The sequence below is a fragment of the Giraffa tippelskirchi genome, chromosome 11, assembly GCF_054371585.1.
Source record: "Giraffa tippelskirchi isolate mGirTip1 chromosome 11, T2T-mGirTip1v1.2.pri, whole genome shotgun sequence".
Lineage (NCBI taxonomy): Eukaryota > Metazoa > Chordata > Mammalia > Artiodactyla > Giraffidae > Giraffa > Giraffa tippelskirchi.
Window position 1 is genome coordinate 108,163,743 of NC_137285.1, and position 25,316 is coordinate 108,189,058.

At 41.6% G+C, this 25,316-nt stretch overlaps 1 protein-coding gene and 1 long non-coding RNA gene across 6 annotated transcripts in view; one reads left to right on the forward strand and one right to left on the reverse strand.

Annotated features, from left to right (window-relative positions):
• Positions 1 to 11,430, forward strand: part of UBASH3B (ubiquitin associated and SH3 domain containing B) — a 147,612-nt gene extending 136,182 nt beyond the window's left edge. For all 5 annotated transcript variants that reach the window (XM_081541334.1, XM_081541333.1, XM_081541335.1 and 2 more), the window contains exons 12-14: positions 7,291 to 7,397; positions 8,718 to 8,827; positions 10,046 to 11,430. In XM_081541334.1, the coding sequence (XP_081397460.1) occupies positions 7,291 to 7,397; positions 8,718 to 8,827; positions 10,046 to 10,183 (355 nt within the window). In that variant the 3' untranslated portion in view covers positions 10,184 to 11,430. The remainder of the gene's footprint in view (positions 1 to 7,290; positions 7,398 to 8,717; positions 8,828 to 10,045) is intronic.
• The window catches only part of LOC145526219 (uncharacterized), a 40,865-nt gene that overhangs the window by 1,381 nt on the left and 14,168 nt on the right, over positions 1 to 25,316 (reverse strand). The window contains exons 2-5 of the long non-coding RNA XR_014068774.1: positions 24,503 to 24,596; positions 2,995 to 3,048; positions 1,127 to 1,205; positions 204 to 277 (exon numbers count right to left, since the gene is read on the reverse strand). This is a non-coding gene — a long non-coding RNA (uncharacterized LOC145526219). The remainder of the gene's footprint in view (positions 1 to 203; positions 278 to 1,126; positions 1,206 to 2,994; positions 3,049 to 24,502; positions 24,597 to 25,316) is intronic.

The following is a 25,316-nucleotide window of genomic DNA, read 5'->3' on the forward strand; positions in this document are numbered from 1 at the left end:
CAGTTCAGAAGCTTGTTGGTGAATAAGGGAAACTGCGGTGCCTTGACTTGGATCGTCACTTTCGATTTTTCAAAGTACTGTTAATTATCTTTATTCATTACTGCCATAACCCCAGGACGGCAGCAAGCCACTTTCATATAAGAGAGCTCAGTGACCTCTGAAAGTTACCCATGTAGTGGACACATCTGACAATAATAACTTACCTTTATTGATCATTTTCTTCATGTCAAGCACTGTGTAATCAGTTTTATAGTAGTCCTTTGCTTTTTTCATTAGACTGTTATTGAAAAGAAATATTTGTAGGTTGTAACATAATTACATTAACCATCAGAAATCCACTCAGCGCTTCGTAGTGACTTGATAGAAAAGGCTTTTTGTATTATTACATGACTTAGTGACTAAACAATAACAAGCCATATTTTAACTATTTTTAGTAAGCAATGAGATTTTCCTCACCCCTGTATTTGGTTTAAATATTTTTGTTGGTTGTTCTCATTACCTTGTCAGTCTGAAGTAAAGTTTCAGGTTAAGTGTAAGAAAAAAGAAATCCACTCAAGCATTTGTAAAATGTCTTTGAGGAAGAATAGATACTCACCACCATTACCGTGGGGAATTAAATTCATAGTTCTTAAGACAGAATTTGGAACAACTATTCACTAATCCAAGCAGAGCTTCCTTCTTTGTGACATCCCATGACCTTTCACTTCAAATACTTACCCAAACCTCAAAGCAATGCCAGTTTCTGGCTAATGTCTGAGAGAGTTATCTTTTCGTCCATCCTCATTTTTGGCTCTGCATAGACCTCAGGTGACCCCCTTCATTAATAAATATGAGGAATGAGCATTCCTCAGAAATAAGATTAATCAATCAGTTGGATCCCCTGCTGAAATAATTCACATTTTGTCCTGTCCACACTATGGCCACTATTGTCCTGTTCCTTGGGGAAACAGCAGTAAATTACTGTCCCCGTGCCAACTGCCGTCATCCCTATGCCCTGCAGAGAGAGCAGGTTGCTGCCAACATGGGTGAAATGACTTTCCTGACATACCACCCAGCCCCTCCCAGGCCAACTGTGTCTTCAGTCAATCCCCCCCTTAAGTGCCTCCCCAAGGTTATTCGCACATACCCCATCAGTAGGATGAACAGAAGGATGACTGCCACCCGTGGGGCCAGGACATGGTTCATATCCCAGATTTTCTTTTCCTCTACAAAAAATAAAAATTTAACCATTTTATGTTTGCAGGAGGGGAGTGAAATTAAGCATCTAATTCTATAAATTAGTTGTGAAATTCACCCATCAAGCATGTGAGAGGCACAATCCCTAGAGTTGATTTCCCTCTGAAAGTAATTATGTCAGGTGAGCAGGTCTTTTAAAGCAAGCAGTGGTACCCAGATGATTGAAGAAACATGGTTATGAGCAAAGAGGCAAAGACCAATAGCCAGAGTACTGTAAGTCAAGCAGGCACAGCTTATAGATCCATATCACCTTGAACAGGAGGGAGGAGAGATGCTGGTAACTAATATACAAGCCTCATCCACAGGTAACAAGTCCATCTGAGTGTAGAAAGCTGCCCCAGTGGAGCTGGGTGGGAAGCACCAAGACAGAAAAAATGAAATACACACCAGTTGGATGGGACTTTAGAACAGGACCCTGATGACTGGGGGAGGTAGCAGAAAGGGGGTGTGGAGCTTTGGATCTGGAGTATTAGAGGAACAACAAGTCAGACTTTGGCATGGGACTCAGGGCAGAGGCCTACTCTTCTAGCCTGGACCAGAGTAGGCTGGGGAGTAGAGAGTGTACCGGGAAGAATACTGTTCCAAGGATACTACCCGAGTACCCAGAGATCTGGGCTCCAGTCTAGTTGGTGGTTGGAGATGCACCTGACTCTGAGAACAGTACATGGGTCCTGCATGTGTGGCTGGAAGCATGCTGCTGACAGGAGTGAGAAAGCTGTGACAGTCCTATCCTCATCAGGACCTATTCAAACATGGAAGCCATTCACAGGTCACAGGTTCAACTTCAAGGCCAGCACTGATCAAAAGGAACTGGATCCCAGCATCTCCCAACTCTTCACTGACACAGATCGTATACATTACCATGTGGTTTCCCCTGCAGTGACTCCTGGGCCATACAAAGAGGCCTTTTGTCAAGAGTGCTGGGGGCATTCCTGGGAGACCAGGTGATGTAAACGGTAATGGAACTGGATGAGAAGGGAGGAGGAGAAGAAAGACTTTGCTTCTGAACAGCGAGGCACATCCCTAGCGAGCATCGTGTTTCTCCCTATTCCCCAGGGTGTTATGAGATTCAGAAGGTTGTTTCCTAGGAGAGAGATGCTTGCTATGAGAATGTTATTTAACTGAGAGTGGGTTTCCTTCAAATGGAACAGCATCCTTCCTCTCCAGACAGTAAACCCAAGTTCACAGAAGGGCAGTTTTGAGGAGGACACTGTCAGAAACCATCCAGGGTGGAGGATAACTTTACAGGCATTAAGTTCAGTCTCAGGTTCAAGTCCATGCTCTTAAGAGTTCTAATGATGTAAGCAAGTCATCTGAACCCTTTCTGAACCTTCTTTTTGTCATCCATAACCTCAGAATTTGCAAAAGGGTTGCTAGATGGGATATGTTCCAAGAACCTGGGTGCTTTGCACAGAGCCTGACACATAGGAACCTCTCAAGAAATCTTAGCACCAGCAATGCCTGCTGATGAAGATCCCATGAGAATTCGCTTCAAGAACACACTAGTTCCTCCATGCACCAAATTCCAACAACAAAAGACAAGGAAGCAGAAAATATCATATAGTTGTACTTTAAAAAAACAAAATAAACAACTCATAGCCCAGAAAACTAAATAGTAAAAGAAGGTGGAAGCAGACAGAAGTGACTGGGATTGAAGACATTCAGGGTCACCAGGATCAGAGGGCCCTACTTTGAACATGCTTTTATATGCTGTGTACATTGTGTCATAACTATCATTTACATCAATAGCCTACTCACCCCAAACACAGAAACTGGCTTCTCCTAGGGCCAGGTATGTGGTCTCTGTTAAAACTAAGAAAGAAAAGAAAAGGAAAGGTTATTAGCTCACAAACCCAATTAACATATGCTTTTAAAACCTATCCTTAACAACTTCCCAACTCATTTTATGAGATTAGCATTACCCTGATATCAGATAAGAAAACTGCAGGAAAAAGAACTACAGGTCAATAATCACAACAAAACAGTAGCAAACCAAATTCAATAGCACATCAGAAGGATCACATACCATGATCAAGTGGGGTTTATCCCTGGGGTGCAAGGATGGTTCAATATGTAAAAATCAATAAATATATACCACATTGAGTAGAATAAAAATTATATGATCATCTCAATAGATACAGAAAAAGCATTTGACAAAATATACCATCTTTTCATGATAAAAATGTTCAGCAGATTGTGTATAGAAGGAACATATGTAAACATAATAAAAGCCATATATGGCAAGCCCACAGCTAACACACTCAACAGTGAAAGACTGAAAGCTTTCCCTTAAGGTCAGGAACAAGACAAGGATGGCCACTCTCACCACTGCTATTCAACATAAAGCTCTGAAAGTTCTAGCCAGAGCAATTAGGCAAGATAAAGAAATAAAACTGTGTTTTCAGATGATGTGATGTTATATATACAAAATCCTAGAACTGTCAGAAGTAATCAACAAATTCAGTGAAGTTGCCGGATACAAAATCAACATACGGAAGTCAGTGATGCACAAAAGTAAATTCAGAATGTGTCAAAGACCTAAATGTAAAGCCAGACATTATAACACTCTTAGAGGGAAACACAGGCAGAACATTCTTTGACACAAATCTCAGCAATATCTTACTTAATCCACCTCCTGGAATAATGAAAATAAAAATAGAATAAAGATGTGGTACATATATACAATGGACTATTACTCAGCTATAAAAATAACAAAATAATTGTAGCAACAATTTGCAGCAACATGGATGGACCTAGATGTTACCATACTAAGTGAAACTCGTCTGTCCGTGGGATTTCCCAGGCAAGAATACTGGAGTGGGTTGCCATGCCCTTCTCCAGGGCATCTCCCCAACCCAGGGATCAAATCTGTGCCCCTGCATTGCAGGTGGATTCTTGACCATCTGAGCCACCATAGAAGCCCCCAAAGTAAGTCAAAAAAAGACAAATATCATTATCGATCATGTGTGGAATCTGATTTTTTAAAATTGTATAAATGAACTTATTTACAAAACAGAAATAGAGACTTTGAAAACAAATTTATGGTTACCAAATGAGAAATGGGGAGGGGGGCAGGGAGGGATAAATTTGGAGCTTGGGATTAACATATATACACTACTATATATAAAATGGATAACCAACAAGGACCTACTGTATAGCACAGGGAACTCTGCTCAAGTTTCTGTAATATGTAAGAAAGAATCTGAAAAAGAATGAATATATGTATATCTAAATCACTGTACACCTGCAAGTAACACTGTAAATCAACAATATGCCAATAAAAATTTTAAAACAATACATTTTTAAAAGTCAACTAACAATTTCAACAACAAAAAGAAGTCAGCTGTATTTTTATACACTAACTATGACCATATGAAATAGAAATAAAACAAGCCCATTCACAATAGCACCAAAAACAGTAAAATACTTAGGAATAAATTTAACCAAGGAGGTGGAAAGATCTGTACTCTCAAAACTATGAAACTCTGGTAAAAACTGAAGAAGATACAAAGGTGTGTCCTACACTCTTTGATCAGAAAAAATAATATTGTTAAAATGTCCATACTCCCCAAAGCCATCTATAGAGCAAACATAATTCCTATCAAAATTCTAATGGTATTTTTCTCAGAAATAGAAGAAACAATCCTAAAATTTGTATTGAACCACAAAAGATGTTGCTGCTGCTGCTAAGTCGCATCAGTCGTGTCCAACTCTGTGACCCCATAGACGGCAGCCCACCAGGCTCCTCCGTCCCTGGGATTCTCCAGGCAAGAACACTAGAGTGGGTTGCCATTTCCTCCTCCAGTGCATGAAAGTGAAAAGTGAAAGTGAAGTCGCTCAGTCGTGTCCGACTCTTCACGACCCCATGGGCTGCAGGCTACCAGGCTCCTCCGTCCATGGGGTTTCCCAGGCAAGAGTACTGGAGTGGGGTGCCATTGCCTTCTCCGCAAAATATGTAAATAGCCAAAATAAACCTGACATCACACTTCATGATTTCAAGTTATACTACAAAGCTGTAGTAACTGACATAAAAATAGACACACTGACCAATGGAACAGAATCGAGAGCCCAGAAATAACCCTCAAATATTTGACAAAGGAGCCAAGAATACTCAATGGGGAGAGGGTAGACTTCAATAAATGATGTTGGGGGCTTCCCTGGTGGCCCAGGGGTTAAAAATTCACCAACACAGGGAAGGCTGGTTTTGATCCCTGCTCTGGGACATCCCACATGTCGTGGAACAACTAAGCCTGTGCGTCACTACTGCTGGGCTCACGTGTCACAGCTGCTGAAGCCTGTGCACCTAGAGCCCGTGCTCGGAAACAAGAGAAGCCACAGCAATGAGAAGCCCCCGCACCGCAACTAGGGCAAGTCTGCACACAGCAACAAAGACCCAGTGCTGCCAAAAATAAAAAAATCTTTTTTTAAAAGTGACGTTGGGAAAACTGGATAACTACATACAGAAGAATGAAATTGGACCCCTATCTTACACCACTCTCAAAAATTAACTCAAAATGGATTAAAAATTTAAAGAACTGAACCCATAAAACACCTGAAGAAAACATGGGAAAAGCTCTTTGACACTGGTCTTGGCAATGATTTTTTTGGATATGACACCAAAAGCATAAGTAATAAACAAAATAAGGAAGACTACATCAAACTAAAAACCTTCTATAAAGCAGAAGAAACAACAGTATGAAAAGGCAACCTACAGAATAGAAGAAGATATCTGTAAAATATATATCTGATAAGATACAGAATAGGAGAAGATACTTGCAGACTATATACCTGTTACCTAATCACATACTTAACATCCAGAATATGTGAATGATTGATGCAACTCAATAGCTAAAACACCATCTGATTAAAAAGTGGGCAGAGGAACTGAATAGTTTTTTCCCAGAGAAGACATACAAATGACCAAGAAGTACATGAAAAGACATTCATCATCACTAATCATCAGGAAAATGCAAATCAAAACCACAGAGAGATCTCACTTCACACCTATTAGAACAGCCATCATCAAAAAAAGACAGGATGGTAAGTGGTGGCGAGGAGATGGGGAAAAGGGGTCCTTGTGCACTGCTGGTAGGAATGTCAACTAGGACAGCCACTGTGGAAAACACCATGGAGGGTCCACAAAAAATTAAAAATAGAACTACCATATGACCCAGCAGTCTCACTTCTGGGTTATATCCAAAGGAACTGAGAACAAGATCTCCCAGAAAGAGTTTGACATGATATCACGTGTGTGAAACCTCAAAGAGCCAGTCTCAGAGAAACGGTCGAGTAGGGGACACCCACAGACATACCACGTGACCGTGGGGGAAGGAAATGGGAGAGGTTGGTCAAAGGGGTACAGACTTACAGTTACCAGATGAATAGTTCTGGGGACCTGATGTATAGCACTGTGACTATAGTTAGCAATACTGTGTTATATACTTGAAAGTTGCTAGGAGAGTAAATATTTTCACCATAAAAAAGAAAATGGTAATTATGTGACATGATGGAAGTGTCAGCTCAGACATGAGATCCCCAGAATGTATTCATCTTATACGTAAGTTTGTATCTCTTTGTTTTGAATGTATAAATGTATCAAATCAGTACTTTGTACACCTTAAACTTAGACCCTGTTACTGCTTATATATCATGTGTAAGCGTACAGAGCCTTGGGAAATCTCTGATTACTTAAATAGATAAAGAGATCTAACCTCTGCTTTGCTTCCTGTTACATGGGTGACTAGGACAGATTGTCAGTAAAGTTAATTCAGCTGCCCTGGGTCATCCTGCAAGGGAAACCTGCGCTGAATGTCTCATCCTCCAGCTGGTCACTCTGACACCGTGCACACATGGCATTCGTCTCTTCTGCACATTTGAATCCCACTTCTACATAGTAGAAATACTCTTTCCTATGCCTCCATCCTTTCTAGGGAAATGGATAAGCAGAAACATGGGAACTTTCGAAAGGTCTTGAAATAAAGCTGAGAGTAACATCAGTTGCTTTGTCTTGAGATCAAAATGTTTTCAATGCCTTGGTTCATTTTTCTATTGCAGACCTCACATTCCAGTCAGCAAATTAGTGGTTTCAGAATCCTATGACACCTATATCAGTAGAAGTTTCCAAGTAACAAAGGAAATCATAAGTGAATGTAAAAGTAAAGGTAGGTGTTACCTTGGACTCCATACTTAAATCTGTGATCATTTCTCCATCACGGTTAGTCAGCTATTCAGGATAGCTCAGCGTGCTTTGTCAAACTCATTTAATAGGAAAGAAAAATGTGTATAGACCCTCTTGTAGATACTTTCATGTAAAATTTGTCATATTCTCTTGAGTACTTCAAATGCTAGATATTCCATGGAAATACATCAGACTTAGTTGCTATTTGAAATAACAGAATTTTGTATCTCAGCTATATATCTTGTACTCTCAGAAGGAGGTTCCCTATTATAATTTCCATAAATTCTTTAGCATAACACAGTTTTGCCTGAACACACCTACACAAACACACCTACCATCATTGCTGCTGCCACTAAGAGCAGTGTTCTATACAACTCAAGTCTGCCACTGAGTTATATAGTCCTTGAACTCAGTATTTAATGATATGTAAGACTACAGTATTTTTAGTAAAGAGGGCAGGTTACAAAAGAGTCTGCCCATTTCCAGCTCCCCCCCCACACACACACAAAAGAGTTAAAATATTCATCTTCATAGAGCAAAGGCTGGATTTATATATACCAGAACATTAACGGTGGGGAGCCCGGGTTAACAATATTGTGGATGGTCCCCACATTTCAGTTACCGCTTAGAAGCCACTCACTTCATTACCAGCCCTGTAGGACCACCCATTCCCCCTGTAAAGAAATCCAGCATGTTCTGTCAACCAGGAAGTCTCATGTGCTCACAGTTTTACAAGTGACAACATCGAAAACTGCATTAGAGGTAATAGCAGAGAGCCCTGTAGACATAGAACAGTACTGTATCTTGATTGAGGTGGTGGTTACAAAAAGCTGCACGTGTGATAGACTTGGGTAACCTGGTAAAATCTGAATAAAGCTGTGTGGACTGTACCAGTGTTCATTTCCTAGTTTTGATAGTATACTCTAGTTAGGCAAGATTTTGCTATGGGAAGAAGTGGGGTGAAGAATACTTGGGACGTCCCTGGTGTGTACATGTGTATGTACATACATATTACATAATACGTATACATAGTGTGTATAAAATATACACATATATATAATATGTAAAATATATATTTGTAACCTGTGAATCGAGTTACTTTAAGATTAAAAGTGTTGTTTTTTTTTTTTAATGACATCAGCCTGCCTTAATGATACAAAGCATTTTCAAAATATTGCTTGGCCAGATTGTCTTATTTCTTGAGAATGTTTGCCTCTCCCTGGAAAACTTGACTTTCGTACTTACAAGGTTTACATGTGTCTTTATAGAAACAGATTTTCCAGTCTTTGTTTTTTCCCCCCAGGAAATAACATCCTGATTGTGGCTCACGCATCTTCCCTGGAAGCATGTACCTGCCAACTGCAAGGCCTGTCACCTCAGAACTCCAAGGACTTTGTACAGATGGTCCGAAAGGTAATCCTCACTTGCGTTTCAGGGGCCTGTGGTGCCTTACGGTTTCAGAATGGTTCAGTGCTGACTGATAGCAAAGTTCTTTGGAGCTGGGAAGGTGATACATTTATTGGTTCACTCACCTGAGATGTATTGAGTGGGACCCTGTTTAAGGCACTTTATCAGGCCTTGGGTAAGAGAAAAAGATGTGTTTGAGCTAGATCTAGCTTCTGAGAGCTAAAATTTAGGAAGGAGCTAAGAATTATAAGCAAAGTGTCTGGATTTCCCTGTGGGATGGTGGATTGGACAAAGAAGAGGTATGTGGGCCAAATCAGACAGCTCAGCTGGAAGGGAGGTCTTGGCAGGTAGGCCAAAGGAAGCAGTGAGTCAAAATGATGAGGCTGAAAGGCAAACCTGGGAATAAGGCAGCGAGACAGAAAACCCACCAGGCTGACTAGCACATCTGGATTCCTCCTCCTCCTGCCTGTGGAAGGTTTTCCATCAGCCATCCTCCCACGCACGCTTCCCTCCAGCCTGAGTTACACGCTTCCTGTATCTGTCCCCAGAGAAACCGGTTCAAACTTGATTGCAATTCTTTTCTCATTTTTAGAAAACTTCGTTTGTCTTTCCTTCCTGTTAGTCTGTAAGCTGCTTGAGGGCAGAGACTTTTGTCTTATTCATAAACACAGCTCTGGACAGACACACACACACACAAATAAGTTTTGAAATGCCATGCCTACTGAAGTTAGGAAGGGCAGAGCTTCAGTTTTGAATGTTAGATACACATGCCAAAAAAAAAAATGATAATAATAAGAGATAAAGCAGGATGAAACATTTTTAAAACTCGAATAATCTTTCCCATTGTCCGAGTATAATTTCAGAAACTTTTGAGCTGCATTTTCAGCCTAACTTGCAATCGGGAATGAACTCTTAGCACCTTAGCTTTATGCATGATTGCTTTTGTCTCCCACGCTATCAAGAAAGCATCTATAAACAGTTACTTATCTATACTAGGAGAGCCCACCATTTAACAAATCCCTTCCAAAGACTCCTCTTGCATTGTAAATACTCTTCCTTCTAATTGATCAGTTTTATCCATTTCATTTTCTTTAGTGATATTTTGGAGGGGATGCTTGCCTGCAAAGCCCCTATTCATTCCTTTGAATTTTCCTTCGTCCAGGTAAAAAGTAAAGCACTCAATCTCTGTTTTCTATTTTCCCTTTCTTTTCTATCTTCCTTCAGATCCCCTACTTGGGATTTTGTTCCTGTGAAGAATTAGGAGAAACTGGAATCTGGCAGCTGACAGACCCACCAATCCTCCCTCTGACCCATGGACCAACTGGGGGCTTCAACTGGAGAGAGACCCTGCTACAAGAGTAACCGCGCAAGCGAACGAGAAGAAAAGGCTTGAGGAAAGCGTGGGGAGAAGTGTCGGTGTGTGTGTTTAGTACCAGTGGGGAAGTCTGCACCACATCCTAAGTGGACAACTCGGAATAATTTAGCATCGTTCAGGCTTTAAAGTTCTTAGGATGAGACCGTGTCAAGAAGAGAAAGACTTGATTCAGGGATAAAATTCATTCTGTCTGGACCCTTTTGAGAATTGTCTTCCTACATCAGGGCACCTGCTACCGCGGAGGGTATTTTCTCGCTTCCGTATGTGCTGGCTAAGGAGCCTGGGTCCTCCCAGAGGGAGCCGCCAGCTCACCCTGAGGAAGGATGCGGGAAGGTCCAGCTGGAGAGACTCCAAGCTGCCAGGGGGATAGGATTTTCTTCTGGACTCCATGCTCCAGTGAAAGCCAAGCTGCAGGACTCCTTTAAGCTTACTAGAAAACGTGTGGCTTCCCATCAAGTTCAACGCTCAGTGCGACCCACACACTAGTGCTGCTGGCTCAAGACATCTGCTCGGGCGGGGACCCTAACCTTTACGCTGGTACCACCCCATCACATTTTCTCTACAGCTGACTGCAGCTTCTTGCTACAGTCCTACCCTCTTGCTTCCGTGAAACAGAGAGATAAAGCATTTTTGCTCTCCAAAGCACTTTTGGATACTCAGGAGGAAGATAAGATGCACATGTGAGGCATTCAATTGTAGGCGCAACAAACTTGCAAAACATCACGTGACTTGGAGTGACTCGTGTCGTAGCCTAACGAGCCACAGCACTTCTGAATCATTTGCGATTTGCTCACCTTTGCCCCAAGAGTCTAGACCATGTTAACCAGTTAAGGATGTTGACATTTTCAAAAGATGTATGTCAGATACATCCTTTGAGTCAGCAAGAAGCTCATTCTTGTGCAATATGGACATCTTTCCAAACCATACCAAGGGTCAGGTCATCATACACTTAACAGTACATGTCAGCCAGAACAGAACGTCCACAAACGCGTCTATCACAGCCAGGGCTGTACTGCGAAGTCAGGGAACAAACTTAAATGATGACAATCACGACCGCACTGCTGCTTGTGCTGTCGTGTTGGTTGGTTTGTTTTGCTGTGATAATTTAAAATAGGTAGGTAGGGCTACTTGAGGAAAGTTGGGAGAGCCACATGCTGTGGTAGCTCGTCACACCTGCTTCCTGAATTTAGAGGGAGTTTATTTAAAAGGAAAATAAATGACAATCAAACCAAAACATCAGTTATTGATCTCTAGTTAATTGTGTGACTAGCTGACTGTCGATGGTAGCAGACAGTGGTCTGGCACGGTGTAGTTCACTCTGTAGGATGTACCTGCAAAATGAAATCCCAGCCATTTGAAGAGAACATTCATGTAAAACAGATCAGTGTATACTGTAGCATTAAATAAGCTTCAAAACCCAAATGCAGAAAACACATGGTATATAAAAACAGATCTGTGCTCCTACTTGAAACCAGAATTTGATGATCCCTGAAGACAGGAGGAAGTGAAAGGTTGCTGGCTATGTATGTTAATCAGCAAGAGGATCATTGTTGGGTTTAAGTCACTTCTCTAAGATGTCATGAATTTTATATTTTAAGAAACAAATCTTGATTTCTTCCAGCCCTGCACACTGATCCATCCTCTGGATCTAGAAGTAACTGTGCTGACATGATTGATTAAAAGTTTTCAGCTCAAAATGGGGGAAGGACATTAAAGGTGTTAAGAGAAAAGTCACATTATGGCCAGTGTAATGTCACTGCCGGTCATTCTTTTATTTGTAATGAGGTGAATCCACTGTCACCAGATCTATAATGTTTATTAGATTCTCCACAAATTTTCATGGACTTTCAGTGCTCAGAATAATGCTTGAACATCTCATATCCGATTTCCTTGAAAAGTGTAGCAGTGTGTGCTGGGCAGGGTCTGTACTTGTACAGAAGAAAGTTCAGAACTTACCCTCTCTCTCCCTCTCCGTGGACTTAGGCCTTTGATGACCTGATAGGTTGGTTTAGGTCGGCTGTAGTCCTATGTGTGAGCAAAGGAAGGCAGAGATCTGAAATAATTTCTGAATAATTTTAGGTGGAAAACCTTGAGTAAAAGAGTTAATTCCTCTGATTACCCAGATTGTTGGTAAGAATGGCGTGAATGATATCAATTCGCATGAAATTCTCTTTTTCCACACTTACCTACTTGAAAAACTAAACTCGGACCCCATTTGAGAAATTCTTTGGAAATTACATTGCGTCTATGTATACTAAAGAGAAAAGACAACTGTATTTGATTTCATATCCATTTAAAATTTTCAGTTGCTATCTATCACAACTCAAAGTTCAGGCTGGTTCTTTTTGATCTGAGGCTGATGCTTATTAACAAATATTTTGTGGGGTTAGGAGAAAGCAGGAAGGGGGGATGGAAGGAAATGCCAGACAGAAGCAGCAAATGGTTGCTTGTAAGAGGAATTTTTTTTTTAATGTGGAAGGTTATCTGAAATAGACAGATGAAATTAAAGGATTTAATCTGAGCTTGAAAGTCTGAAACAGTCGGCTGCTCTCACACGTGTGCCGCATCATCCCGCTGACAACCCAGCATTATTCACAGATAGACTTTGGTTTCAGTGATTTTAAAATGCCACGTCGGTTCCTCTGTGGACTAGAATAATTGGCACATTTTAATGCACAAGCTGGGGTTTCATTTTCCCAGGCTCCTTCTCTCTCCCTGCAATGGTAGCTAGGAGCGCATTCCTTCACCCCAGCAAGGAGTTCAGAATACAGTGTTTTCCATTACATTTAGATTCATAGAATCTGAATGGCTGATTAAATGGCCATCTGATGGCTGAAAGAGGGGGTATTTTTCACCCTGTATTGAAAGGTTTGGAGGAGTTTTTAGTTTTTATTTTCATTATACTTTAACCAAAGAATTATTTTAAAGTAACCTTATATTTGAAAGATGATTTTGCAAAAAATAAAATAAAAATAAAAAATATCTTCTGGAGTGATGTCAGTTTGGTAAATCACTGTTGATAATTTTCTTGCATTTTAGGCTGATGTGGTCGTTTTCCTGTCAGTGGAATCTGAAATGCATATCGATTGTCATCCAGTTGTGCTTAGTATTATCCTAAATGTATCATTTCCACTCAACTAGCTGTGTTTGTATTAAACCAGGTCTCTTATTTCAGTCACCTACTGTCATTGGGACTAATTGAAAAACCACAGTCAGAGAAGTTCCTATCTCGTTGCCTTTGTAGAAAGGCGGCCCTGTGTGATCAGTGGGGAGGCATTCCACGTAACCTAGGCACTCGGCAACTCCAGTGTTTAATTTGAAAGCAGTGATGAATTGCTCTTTTGAATGTACTCTTAAGTCACGCGTGTGTCAGAATACAGATGAACCCCCTTTAATTTTCACAGGCACAGTCACAACTGTGCTGTGTCTGCACCAACTCCTCAGATAATGCGGCTCAGGGTTATTTGCATTTAAATTGTAGTCCTGCACGCATGTGAAAGCTCAGAGATGCCGGTGGGGCTGCCTCCCCAGGAGAGATGTGATCTGCAGAGGAGGGTGGGGAAAGAGCAATTTAATGTCTATACTATTTAGCTTAATGTTCACTTTACAAAGGTGATGGTGGGATATTTTGTTAGTGATGGCAGATGCTTTTCATGTTTAAATTTAGGATTAAAATTGGATCTGCTCCTTTAATACTTCGACATATTGAATTTTTCTAGGGAAGTGACTGGCTATAACAAAACTTTAAGGGAAGGGAGGAAAAACTGCCTCTATGTGCAGAGGAAATAACTCGGGTTTTAAATACATATAATATTTTGTTCAGTGTATGTAGGCTTAAAATTATGATGATGGATAGTCAAACTTAATATATAATCAGTTCTTACAATGGTTTTATACTGAACCATTTAGCTGCCATTACACAGAAATTTGAATTTTACAACTGCTCAACTATTCTTGGACTTCTGTACAGGATACATATATATATACATATACATATATGTATGTATGTATAATGGGAAACACATACTGGTTCTTCCTTTGGTTACACTCAAGATGGGAACAGCACCCTGAAGCATTTTGGTTACGCATAGGCCATTCTAAACCCGCTGTTAGGGGAGGTGTATTGGTTTCTTTCTCCTTTATAAGGCTACTGTATCATTTAATTTTCTATGTGATTCAGGTGTATTTATTTGGTGACAAGGCTTTGTAATTATAAAAAAGGGAACCCACACCTGACTGTATCGCCAACTCCCTTGTAAACTACCCGTGGCGTCTCGTTTCTAGTCGCGTGCTCTTTCTCTCCTCGACACAGCTCCGACACCATTGTAATTAGTTCATCCATTCCATTAGCATCTCCATTTAAGTGGTTCCCAGATGATTTAATAAAGAGAAACGGTGTCTTCAGTCGATCCAGAGCAGTCTTATATTACATTGAGTGGTCTCTACTCCTATCATGTCCTCAGATGTTGCTACGGTCATTATTATTTCATCAGTGTCCATTAACAACTTACTGACCAAACAAGTTTTATTAATAATATGCCTCGTTGCCAAAATGTTAATGACCAGAGGTGGTTCAATATTCATTCACATAACAAATCGCCAACCACAGGTGTTAGTTTCTGCAAAAATCCCCCCTGGTCAATAGTGTCAAGAGTGAGACCCCTCCCTCAGAGGACCAGAGGGGCACTTGCTGCTGATGGAAGCAAAGAGGATGCTCCAACAGCATCGCAGGCCTGTGGTCCTTTCTGGTTGGGCATCTCTCGGAGACATCCTGGTTGAAGGGGTGAAATACCATCCCAGAGTGAAAGAGTGAGCTTGAAAACACTTCGTCTGCCCCACATGCGAGCCTTCATCCCTCACCACTACCCATCTGGAGGAGGGGTACCAGGAACGATGCCAAGAGAAAGAATTTGGAGGAGAGAGAGGGCAATTCCAGTTCAAACTGGGTTCCACACTACTAGAAGCCACAGACCCCATCTCTGAAGTCATGATCATCATGTCAATCATGATTGAGTTCCTCTGCTCAGACGCTCAGTCGTGTCCAATTCTTTGCGACCCCATGGACTGTAGCCCGTCAGATTCCTCTGTCCACGAGATTTCCCAGGCAAAAATACTGGGGTGGGTTGCCATTGCCATTTCCTCCTCCAGGGGATCTTCCCAACCCAAGGATCAAACCCACGTCTCTTAACATCTCCTGCATTGGAAAGTGGATTCTTGATCACTAGCGCCACCTGGAAAGTAATGATATGTTGAAGCTGCTGCTGCTAAGTCGCTTCAGTCGTGTCCGACTCTGTGCGACCCCATAGACGGCAGCCCACCAGGCTCTGCCATCCCTGGGATTCTCCAGGCAAGAACACTGGAGTGGGTTGCCATTTCCTTCTCCAATGCATGAAAGTGAAAAGTGAAAGTGAAGTGGCTCAGTCGTGTCCGACTCGTCACGAAGCTAATAGGTTTTAAAATAAGCCATATATGCAAACTCATACCCAGAACCTGAACACAGGTTTCGCTGGCACCACTAGGACTATGCTGGCAGGGGAGGGGACTTAACAGCTAGTGTTCATATCTGATAGAAGATCAAGTTATGGTTCACCTTGTGGCTGGTTCTTGGCTGTTCTCTGCTTCAGAGATTCCCAAGCTCACTTTGCCCTTTTGTGATACGTGTAAAGGCTGCCTGTGCAGCCGCAGAAAATCACTGTGCCTTGGATTTAAGCTGAAAGCAGCAAAAGGCCTTTTTTTTTTTTTTGGAAAGTTGTTTGAGGACCAAAAAGCCATCTTCCTTTGGAAGAAAGAGAATACGTCATTTTGCCGAAATAAACATGTAAAACCCAGATGGCTTGCCCCTGGCCACAAAAGGATGCCAAGATTTTATGTAGCCTGCTGGTTGTCATTGTACTGATGGGACAATCTGGAAAGTCTTTGTATCAGTGGAGAGGAACTTAATATTGTACCACAGAAGAAGCCCAAATTCCAGAGTCAGAGCCAGGTTCTGATCCTGCCTCAGCTGCTTTTTAGGTCCCTTAAACTCATTTCACCTGTAAAAGTGGGCATATAATAATTTTTTATAGCATATAAGCATATAGCATACTTAATGCGTGCTGCTGCTACTGGAGTGGGTTGCCATTGCCTTCTCCGACTTATGCGTGCATGGGCTACTAACTCCAGTATTCTTGGGCTTTCCCTTGTGGCTCAGCTGGTAAAGAATCCACCTGCAATGCAGAAGACCTGGATTTGATCCCTGGGTTGGTAAGATCTCCTGGAGATGGGAAAGGTTACCCACTCCAGTATCTGGCCTGGAGAATTCCATGGAATATACAGTCCATGGGGTTGCAAAGAGTCGGACACGATTGAGCAACTTTCACTTTCACTTCACTATGCGTGCATGCTAAATCACTTAAGTCATGACCAACTCTTTGCAACCCCATGTACTAGCCTGCCAGGTTCCTCTGTCCATGGGATTCTCCAGGCAAGAATACTGGAGTGGGTTGCCATTTCCTCAGGGGATCTTCCTGACTCAGGGATTGAACCCGTGACTCTTAAGCCTCCTGCACTGGCAGGCAGGTTCTTTACCATTAGTGCCACCTGAGTGTCAAATGGGATAATATAAAATACCTAATACTACATGCTAATAGCGAAATCACTTCTGCTAAGGCCAAGGTAAAATCACAGATCTAGCCATTCCTCTTGTCTTTTGGGAATATGAGGGACAAGGAATAAAAATGGCCTCATTCATACTGATGTCACTTTCCTATCTGCCCCATAATTTAGCTCCTGTAGTAAGAAGAGTAAAAAGTGGGTGTGCTGCTTGAATTCTGTGATTTGTCCAAGAGGCTGCCCTAATGATTTCTATTTGTATAACCGTTTATAGTTTTAAAAGCACATTCTCATTTGATCTGCAAAACGATTTTACACAGTAGGTGAGATCGGATATTATTAACTTGTGTGAGAAAAATTAAGATACTGATGGACCTAGAGATTGTCATACGAATGAAGTACATCAGAGAAGAATATCGTGTGGCATCTGTTACATGTAGAATCTAAAAAGAAATGATAAAAATGAACTTATATACAAAACAGAAAGAGACTCACAGACTTACAGAATAAACTTATGCTTGCTGGAGGGAAGGATGGGGGAAGAGATAGGGAGTTTGGGATGGACATGTACACACTATTTAAAATGGATAACCAACAAGGACCTACTGTCTAGTACAGGGAACTCTGCTCAATGTTATGTGGCAGCCTGGATGGGAGGAGAGTTTGTGGGAGAATGGATACAAGTATATATATGGCTGAGTCCCTTCACTGTTCACCTGAAACTATCACAACACTGTTAATCAGCTATACTCCAATATAAAATAGTATTTTTAAAAAGAGTAGTGCAAAAATGAAAAGAAAAGAAACATTAAGATACTAAGATCCTGAGGTAGTGAACTTATCCTTCTTTCTACAACACTGACTGAATGCAATGTTCCTAGCAGGTGGTGAACATGAAGCACCTTCATGAGCATGGCAGGAAGTGGGCAGAAATGAGGCTGGAGAGCAGGGCAGACCCAGAAACAGGGTCGTGTGCACCAGGGCTCGGCATAGCATGGCCCACAAGCAGGATCTGGCCCACAGCCTGCATCTGTCATAAGCTAAGAATGTTTTTACAATTTTAAGTGTCTGAAAAGGATCAAAAGAATTAGATGTGAAAAGATCCATGCACTCCTATGTTCATAGCAGCACTGTTCACAACAGCCAGAACATGAAAACAACCTGAATGTCCACTGGCAGATGAATGGATAAAAACATGGTACATATATACAATGGAATACTGCTCAGCCACTAAAAAGAAGATAATGCCATTTGCAGCAACATGGATGCAACTAGAGATTATCATATTAAATGGAGTCAGTCAGAAAGACAAATACCGTATAATACCACTTATATGTGGAATCTAAAATATGGCATAAATGAACCTGTCTACAAAACAGAAACAGGCTCACAGACATAGAGAACTGACTTGTGGTTGCCAAGCAGGGTGGGAAGAGGGACGGACTGGGAATTTGGGGTTAGTAAGTGCAAAGCATTATATTTAGAATGGATAAACAACATCCTACTGCATAGCACAGGGAACTACATCCAGTCTCCTGGGATAAATCATAATGGAAAAGAATATTAAAAAAAGAAAAAATGCATATGTAAAACGAATCACTCTGCAACAATGTAAATCAACTATACTTCAGTTAAAAAAAAAAAAGAATATTATGTCAGGGCACAACTCTATAACTGTAGGATATCCAAATTCCAGTGCCCACAATAAAGTTTTATTGGCAACAGCCATGTTCACTGATTGGCATATCACTTATGGCTGCTTCCTGGACACAAGGGGAGAGGTGAGTACAAGAGGACACAAGACCCACAAAGTCCGAAATCTTTACTACTTGGTGCTTCACAGAAAAATTTGCCCGCCTCTGCTGTGGACCAAGGTGAAGTATTTGGATTTTGTTCTAAGCCTAGAATCCAGTACAGAAACCATTCCCACTGCATAACAAATGAATCGATTGGTGATGTCGAGTAGCGTGACAGCCAGCATTACTGGGGGCCTGATCTCTATCAGGCACTTTTCTAAGTACTTTACCTGTGTTGTTGTTCAGTCGCTAAGTCGTGTCTGACTCTTGCAACCCCATGGACTATAGGCCGCCAGTCTCCTCTGTCCATGGGATTTCCCAGGCAAGAATACTGGAGTGGGTTGCCATTTCTTTCTCTAGGGGATCTTCCCCAGAGATTGAACCAAGGTCTCCTGCATTAGCAGGCAGATTCTTTACTACTGAGCCACCAGGGAAGCCCTATCTTACCTGTGTAAATGTCTTTAATCTTCTCAACAACCCTATTCAAGATACTATTTTTGTTCCCAATTTACAAAAAAGGAAGGTGAGTCTTAGAATCAAAAACCTGCCCAAAGTCACATAGCTGGATTTGCCAGATCTGAGATCGCAGGCATTTTCAGCCTGGTTCCAGAGCCTGGGCAAATAGTTTGAAATATTTTTGAAACAAATTTTAGGGAAACTATCTCAGAACCCTGAGGCACCTGGTGAATACTTGGATTCTTCAGAACACTGCTCTCATCCAACCCCCTTGTTTGCACATGAAGACACCAAGGGAAGTCATTTGTTCTGGGAGATCTGTGAGCTAAGACCAGAAGCTGGCGCTTGCTGCTCCGCGATCCCTTCCCCCAAACCACAATTTCCTTCTGAAACTGGCTCTTACCAGGCTTCTGTTTTCAGAATGATCTGTTTGATTACATTAAGTTGTAGGCAGAAGCCGTAAGAACGAAAGCTGAGCTGATCCTTTCCTTTTCCAAGCGCATTTCGCTTGCTGTGGTTCCCATGAGGATGAGATGCAGCCCCAGTCCCCTGAGGTCTGCAGATTTATGGAGCATCTTCAGTATGCCGCCCTGCTGGCCACATTGGATACTGTTTGATTCAGACTTCCCAGTCACCTTATCTTGTGATTATTCTCCCCATTTTACAGATGAGGATGCTGATCCCAAGAGACAAGTAGTCTTCTTGGGGGTACATGGCTGCTAGTGACAGGATCTAGGTGAAAAGTCCAAGTCTGTCTGCCTCCTGCCCCTTCATCCCACTAAGCTTTGCTGCTCCTAGGAAGCCCTTTTCTCAATCAGTAACTAGTTACAGGGACGTTGCTAGCAATCCAGCGGTTAAGACATCACCTGCAGGGCGTGCTGGTTCGATCCCTGGTCTGGGAGCTAAGATCCCACATGCCTCTGGGCCAAAAGACCAAAACATAAAACAGAAACAGTATTGCAACAAATTCAACAAAGACTTTAAAACTGGTCCACATCAACAAATTATTAAAAGAAAAATAACTAATTGTAGAGGCTGCTTCTCTGGTTTAGAAACTCCCCAAGCGCTCTAAGTCAATGCCAGTGCTTGGAGAATCTGGACACAGCCTGATGGGGCATCCCGAATCTGCTGGGAAATGCAGGTCAGGTCACCTCTGGGCCTGGCATTGGGAAAGGCCATGGATTTGTCACATGAAAGGTCAAGAAGAAAGGTTAGGCCCCTCTTGTAATTGCAACAAAAACCCCAGAGACTTCTACACATGGGGAAATCCCCTGTCTTTTCTGACCCTTCAAACAGTCCATCTTTCACCTACATGATAAATCTTTTCAGATTTTTTTTTTCTTCCTGACAACCTAGGTTGACCAGGATAGTGATGTTTATTTCTCTCAAATCTGTCCCCCTATCGGGTGGTGGTTTCTCTCAAACCACCACCCTATCGAGCGCTACTTCCTATGAATACAAAAGCACACTATGGGGATTTCATACAACTCAGAGCAAAGGGACAAATGGACTTTCGGCGCTGAGACCTCCCACATACAAAGTGGTCAGCAGACACTTTTCCATTAGAAAATAATAGGTAGACAGTCACTCCTTGACCACTATGCTGCAACCTCACCTTTTCCCTCCACTCGCTAAGCAGCCACAACTTGCTACCTTCCCCTGCTGAGCCCCCTGTGGGTTGCAGGCCGAAGTGGGGGTGTTGAGAGTGGGAAGGACGATGCAAACCACAAGGGCATGTCACTCAGAGCCTGCCTTGCAGCATTTCCCCCACGGACCATTTGTCATCTCTGAGTCCAGTGGACTATTGTGACATTTCTCTAGGTTGGCAACTGGTTGATAGCACATCCGGGGGTGAATACAGTTACATTCATCATCTTCCAGAGGACAATTCAAAGTAAGATCTTCTTTAATGCTCTGAAAAGTTATTAAGACAAACATCCTTTCAGGCTCAGAGAAAAAGAGCAGTGTTTCTATCTCAAATGGAGGATTCAGTCATTCTTTCATTCACTCACTTATTTGACAACCTATTTCAGATGCTGAGATGGAGATTTGTGTGCTGGGGTTTATAGCCGTGGCCTCAGGACAACACTTGTGAAGGAAGTGAGATGAGGCAGAGAGAGATGCTGAGCTGGGGTGCCGTGGCACCAAAGGTCTCAGCTAACCCTGATCCTGAAGGGAGCTCTGGAGCTAGACCATTTCTCTTTAGAGCTGCTCCGCCTGTAGGCAAGGGCACAGGGCCTTTCAGCCCCTCTCAGGGTCCCCTTGGAGGAGGTAATGTCTTGGATAAAATGGTTCTCCCCACTGGGGGCAATTCTCAGAGAAGGACCCAGCTGACATGTCCCAGCCTCTGGGGAATGGAGGGAGAATCTGGGGAGCTCTCCTGAGTGTACACTCCAGGTGCCAACTAAGGACCAGCATTTACTTTAACACCTCTTGCTAACCTTGAACTTTTTCTGTAAATTGGAAGATTATCACAAAAAGCCAATGTAGTTCCTCTTATTTTAAAGTTTTGCTACAACTGATTCAATTTAATAATCAATTATTTAGCCCTATCCCATGGTAAACAAACCAGAAGTCCATCTACAGATGAGTGGGCAAACTGGTTAATTCATATCATGAACTACTACCCAGCCACAAAAAGGAATGAACCCTCAACACATTATTTTGAGATGAACAGTGACAGAAAGAAGATCAGTAGTTGTGGAAGAGGGGAGCTATACAGGGACAACAGAGGATTATAACAGGCAGGCAGAAACTTTTGGGGGTGCTGGATATGTTCACTGTTTTGATAGTGATGATGATTTAATGGGTGTATGAATATGTCAACATTTATCAAATTGCCCATTTTAAATATATACAATTCATTATATCAGTTATATCTCAATAAAACTGTGTAAAAGATACCTATGATCTTTGACTAAACAACAAAGCTACAGTAATCAAAACAGTACAGTACTGGTACATGGATAAATGAAACAAAACAGAAAGCTCAGAAATAAACCCACACACTTATGGCCAATTAATATATGATAAAGAATGCAAGAATATACAATGGAGAAAAGACAGTCTCTTCAATAAATGACACTGGAAAAACTGGACAGCTACATCAAAAGAATGAAATCAGAACATTCTCTAATATCATATACAAAAATAAACTCAAAGTGGGAGAAGAAAGACCTAAATGTAAGACCAGATACTATAAAACTCTTAGAGGAAAACATAAGCAGAACACTCTTCGACACAAACGGCAAAAATATTTTTTGGATCCATCTCCTAGAGTAATGAAAATAAAAGTAAAAATAAACAATGGGCCCCAATTAAACTTAAAAGTTTTGGCACAGTAAAGCAAACCATTCAAAAATGAAAAGACAACCTATGACCTGGAAGAAAATATTTGCAAATGATGCAACCAACAAAGGATTGTTTTCCAAAATATACCAATACAAAAGCTCATACTGCTCGATATCTAAAAAACAAACAACCCAATCAAAAAATGGGTAGAAGACCTAAATAGACATTTCTTCAAAGAAGACATACAGGGAGACAACAGGCACATGAAAAGATGCTCAGTATTGCTAATATTAGAGAAGACGAATCACCTCACTGAGGTCAGAATGGCCATCATCAGAAAGTTGACAAATAATAAATGCTAGACAGATTGTTGAGAAAATGCAACCCTTCCGTACTGTTGGTGGGAATGCAAATTGGTGCAGCCACTGTGGAGGAAAGTATGGAAGTTCCTTTAAAAACTAAAAACAGAGCTACCATATGATCCTGCAATCCCACTCCTGGGCGTGTATCTGGAGAAAATCATGGTTCAAAAGGAAACATGTACCCCAGTGTTCATCACAGCACCGTTCACAACCCCCAAGACAAGGGAACGACCTAAATGTCCATTGACATATGAATGGATGAGATCTAGGATGATAAAAAGGAACTATCATGGGGGCAAAGAAAATGGAGAATAGACTTTTCCCTCCCTGGGAGAATAGAGGATAACAACAGCTAACTCATATAGCAGTTACTGTGCCTGCTCAGTCGTGTCCAGCTGTGCCTGCTCAGTCGTGTCCAGCTCTTTGTGGCCCCATGGACTGTAGCCCGCCAGGCTCCTCTGTCCATGGGATTTCCCAGGCAAGACTACTGGAGTGGGTTGCCATGCCCTCCTCCAGGGGATCTTCCTGACCCAGGGATTGAACACACTTCTCTTATGTCGTCTGTGTCGGCAGGTGGGTTCTTTACCACTAGCACCATCTGGGAAACTCTACACATCCTTGAATTCTCACACCAAGCATGGGAGTGAGTGCTGTCATTCTACCCATTTTACAGATAAGAAAACTTCAGGCTTTGATTCCAGGGAGATGGTTCCAGAGTCCATATTCTTAAACACTAATTACTATTCCTCTTTGAGAAGTGCCAGATCAATCTGGGCCTCAGAAGACAAATAGAATCTCCTCAGAAAAAGAAGGTCAGTTTAAGCAGATAGGTAGTTTGAGCTACAATACAGTGTAAACTATGACTATGAAAATGTGCTGTATGCTTGAACCAGGACAAAAATTTTCTATGGGTACATTTGGGGCAAGGGTAGAAAAGAAGGCTGAAACAGTAGATTGGGGCCAGAGTGTGAATGGCCTTGAATGGCCTGCTGAAGAATTTGTACTATAGCCTTCAGGCAAAAGGAAGCCGCTAAAAGCTTCAGAGCAGAAGAATAACATCAAATCTGTGTTTTGACAGAGAATGGGGAAGTCGACCTGCCTGCTGTGAAACAAACACCTGGCAAATTTCATGTGTCTCCATTCTCAAACAAAAGACCATTTGATTCACGAATATTGTCTAAAACCACAATAAACCAACAGATTTCGGACAAACCGTGCTGTAGATTTAGGTTTCAATCTCAGAACTTCTTTTTTAAGATAGGGAAAGATTTTTTAATCAAAACACAAAAAGCACCAATCATAAAAAGAAAAAGTGACACACTGGACTACATTAAAATCAAGGACCAGGACACTGTGCTTCCGTAGCAAGGAACACAGTTTCAATTTCTGGTTGGGGAATTAAGGGCCCACGTGATGCAAAGTGTAGCCAAAAAAGAGGAAGAGGCTTTTAAGAGAGTAAAAATGTAAGCCACACACATGGAAAAGGTATTTCTAACACCTGTAACTGACAAAGGCCTTATTTCTAGAACGTACAAAGAAGTTCCATCAATTAAAAGGCAGACAATCCTATGGGGGAAAGACTTGAATGAGTACTTCACAAAAAGGTTACCCAGGTGACTATTAAACATAGAAAAGCTGTCAACCTCATTAGACATCAGGAAAATACAAGTTAAAATTACAATAAAACAAAGAGCTGAGATTAAAGGGCAAGCACGGGTGATAAGGTGAAATAAAGAAAACCCCCAAGCACTGCTGGTGGGAGAGTAAATTAACAGAACTTTAAACAGACACATAATTCCTAGGAAAGTACCCAAACAAAATGTGTGCGCTTGAGCTCCAAGGGCCGTGACAAAAAATGTTGAGAGCTTTACTTTCAGTGACCCCGAAACTGGAAACAGCTGTGTCTACAAAAGAAGAATAGACAAAAGTGATAAATTTATAAACTAGAATATTCTACAGCAATGAAAATGAGCATACTACATCTACATGCAAGAATATGAATAAGTCTCACAAACATAATATTGAATGAAAGAAGCCAAACACAGAAGAACACGTGGTTTATGATTCCAATTATATAAATTTCAAACACAGGGAAAACCATTTTTATAGTGTAAACGTAGAGATATTATTCATCTTTGATTATCTTTGGGGGAGGCAGGGAGGGTCTGATTACAAGAGGGCTTCTGGGGTCCTTTGTTGTTTTTGTTTAGTCACTAAGTCATGTTCGAATCTTTGCGACCCCATGGACTGTAGCCCACTAGGCTCCTTTGTCCATGGGAGTCTCCAGGCAAGAATACTGGAGTGGGTTACCATTTCCTTCCCCAGGGGATCTTTCTGACCCAGGGATCGAACCCATGTATCCTGCATTGGCAGGCAGATTCTCTATCACTGAGCCACCTGGGAAGTCCTAGCAATGTTTTCTTTTTTGACCTGGGTTACGGTTACTCTCTGGTCACCTGAGTCTTGTATTCATTAAGTTATTTCTACCTATTTCTCCACATTTTTACCAAATAGAAAATTAGAAAAAACCATGATTGGAAAAGAGAGAAGCAAAGTGACTCTTCTCCAGGTCCTGAATTTAGTTCCGAAGAGGTCAAAGCTTTTTTTCCACCGGCTTAAAACGA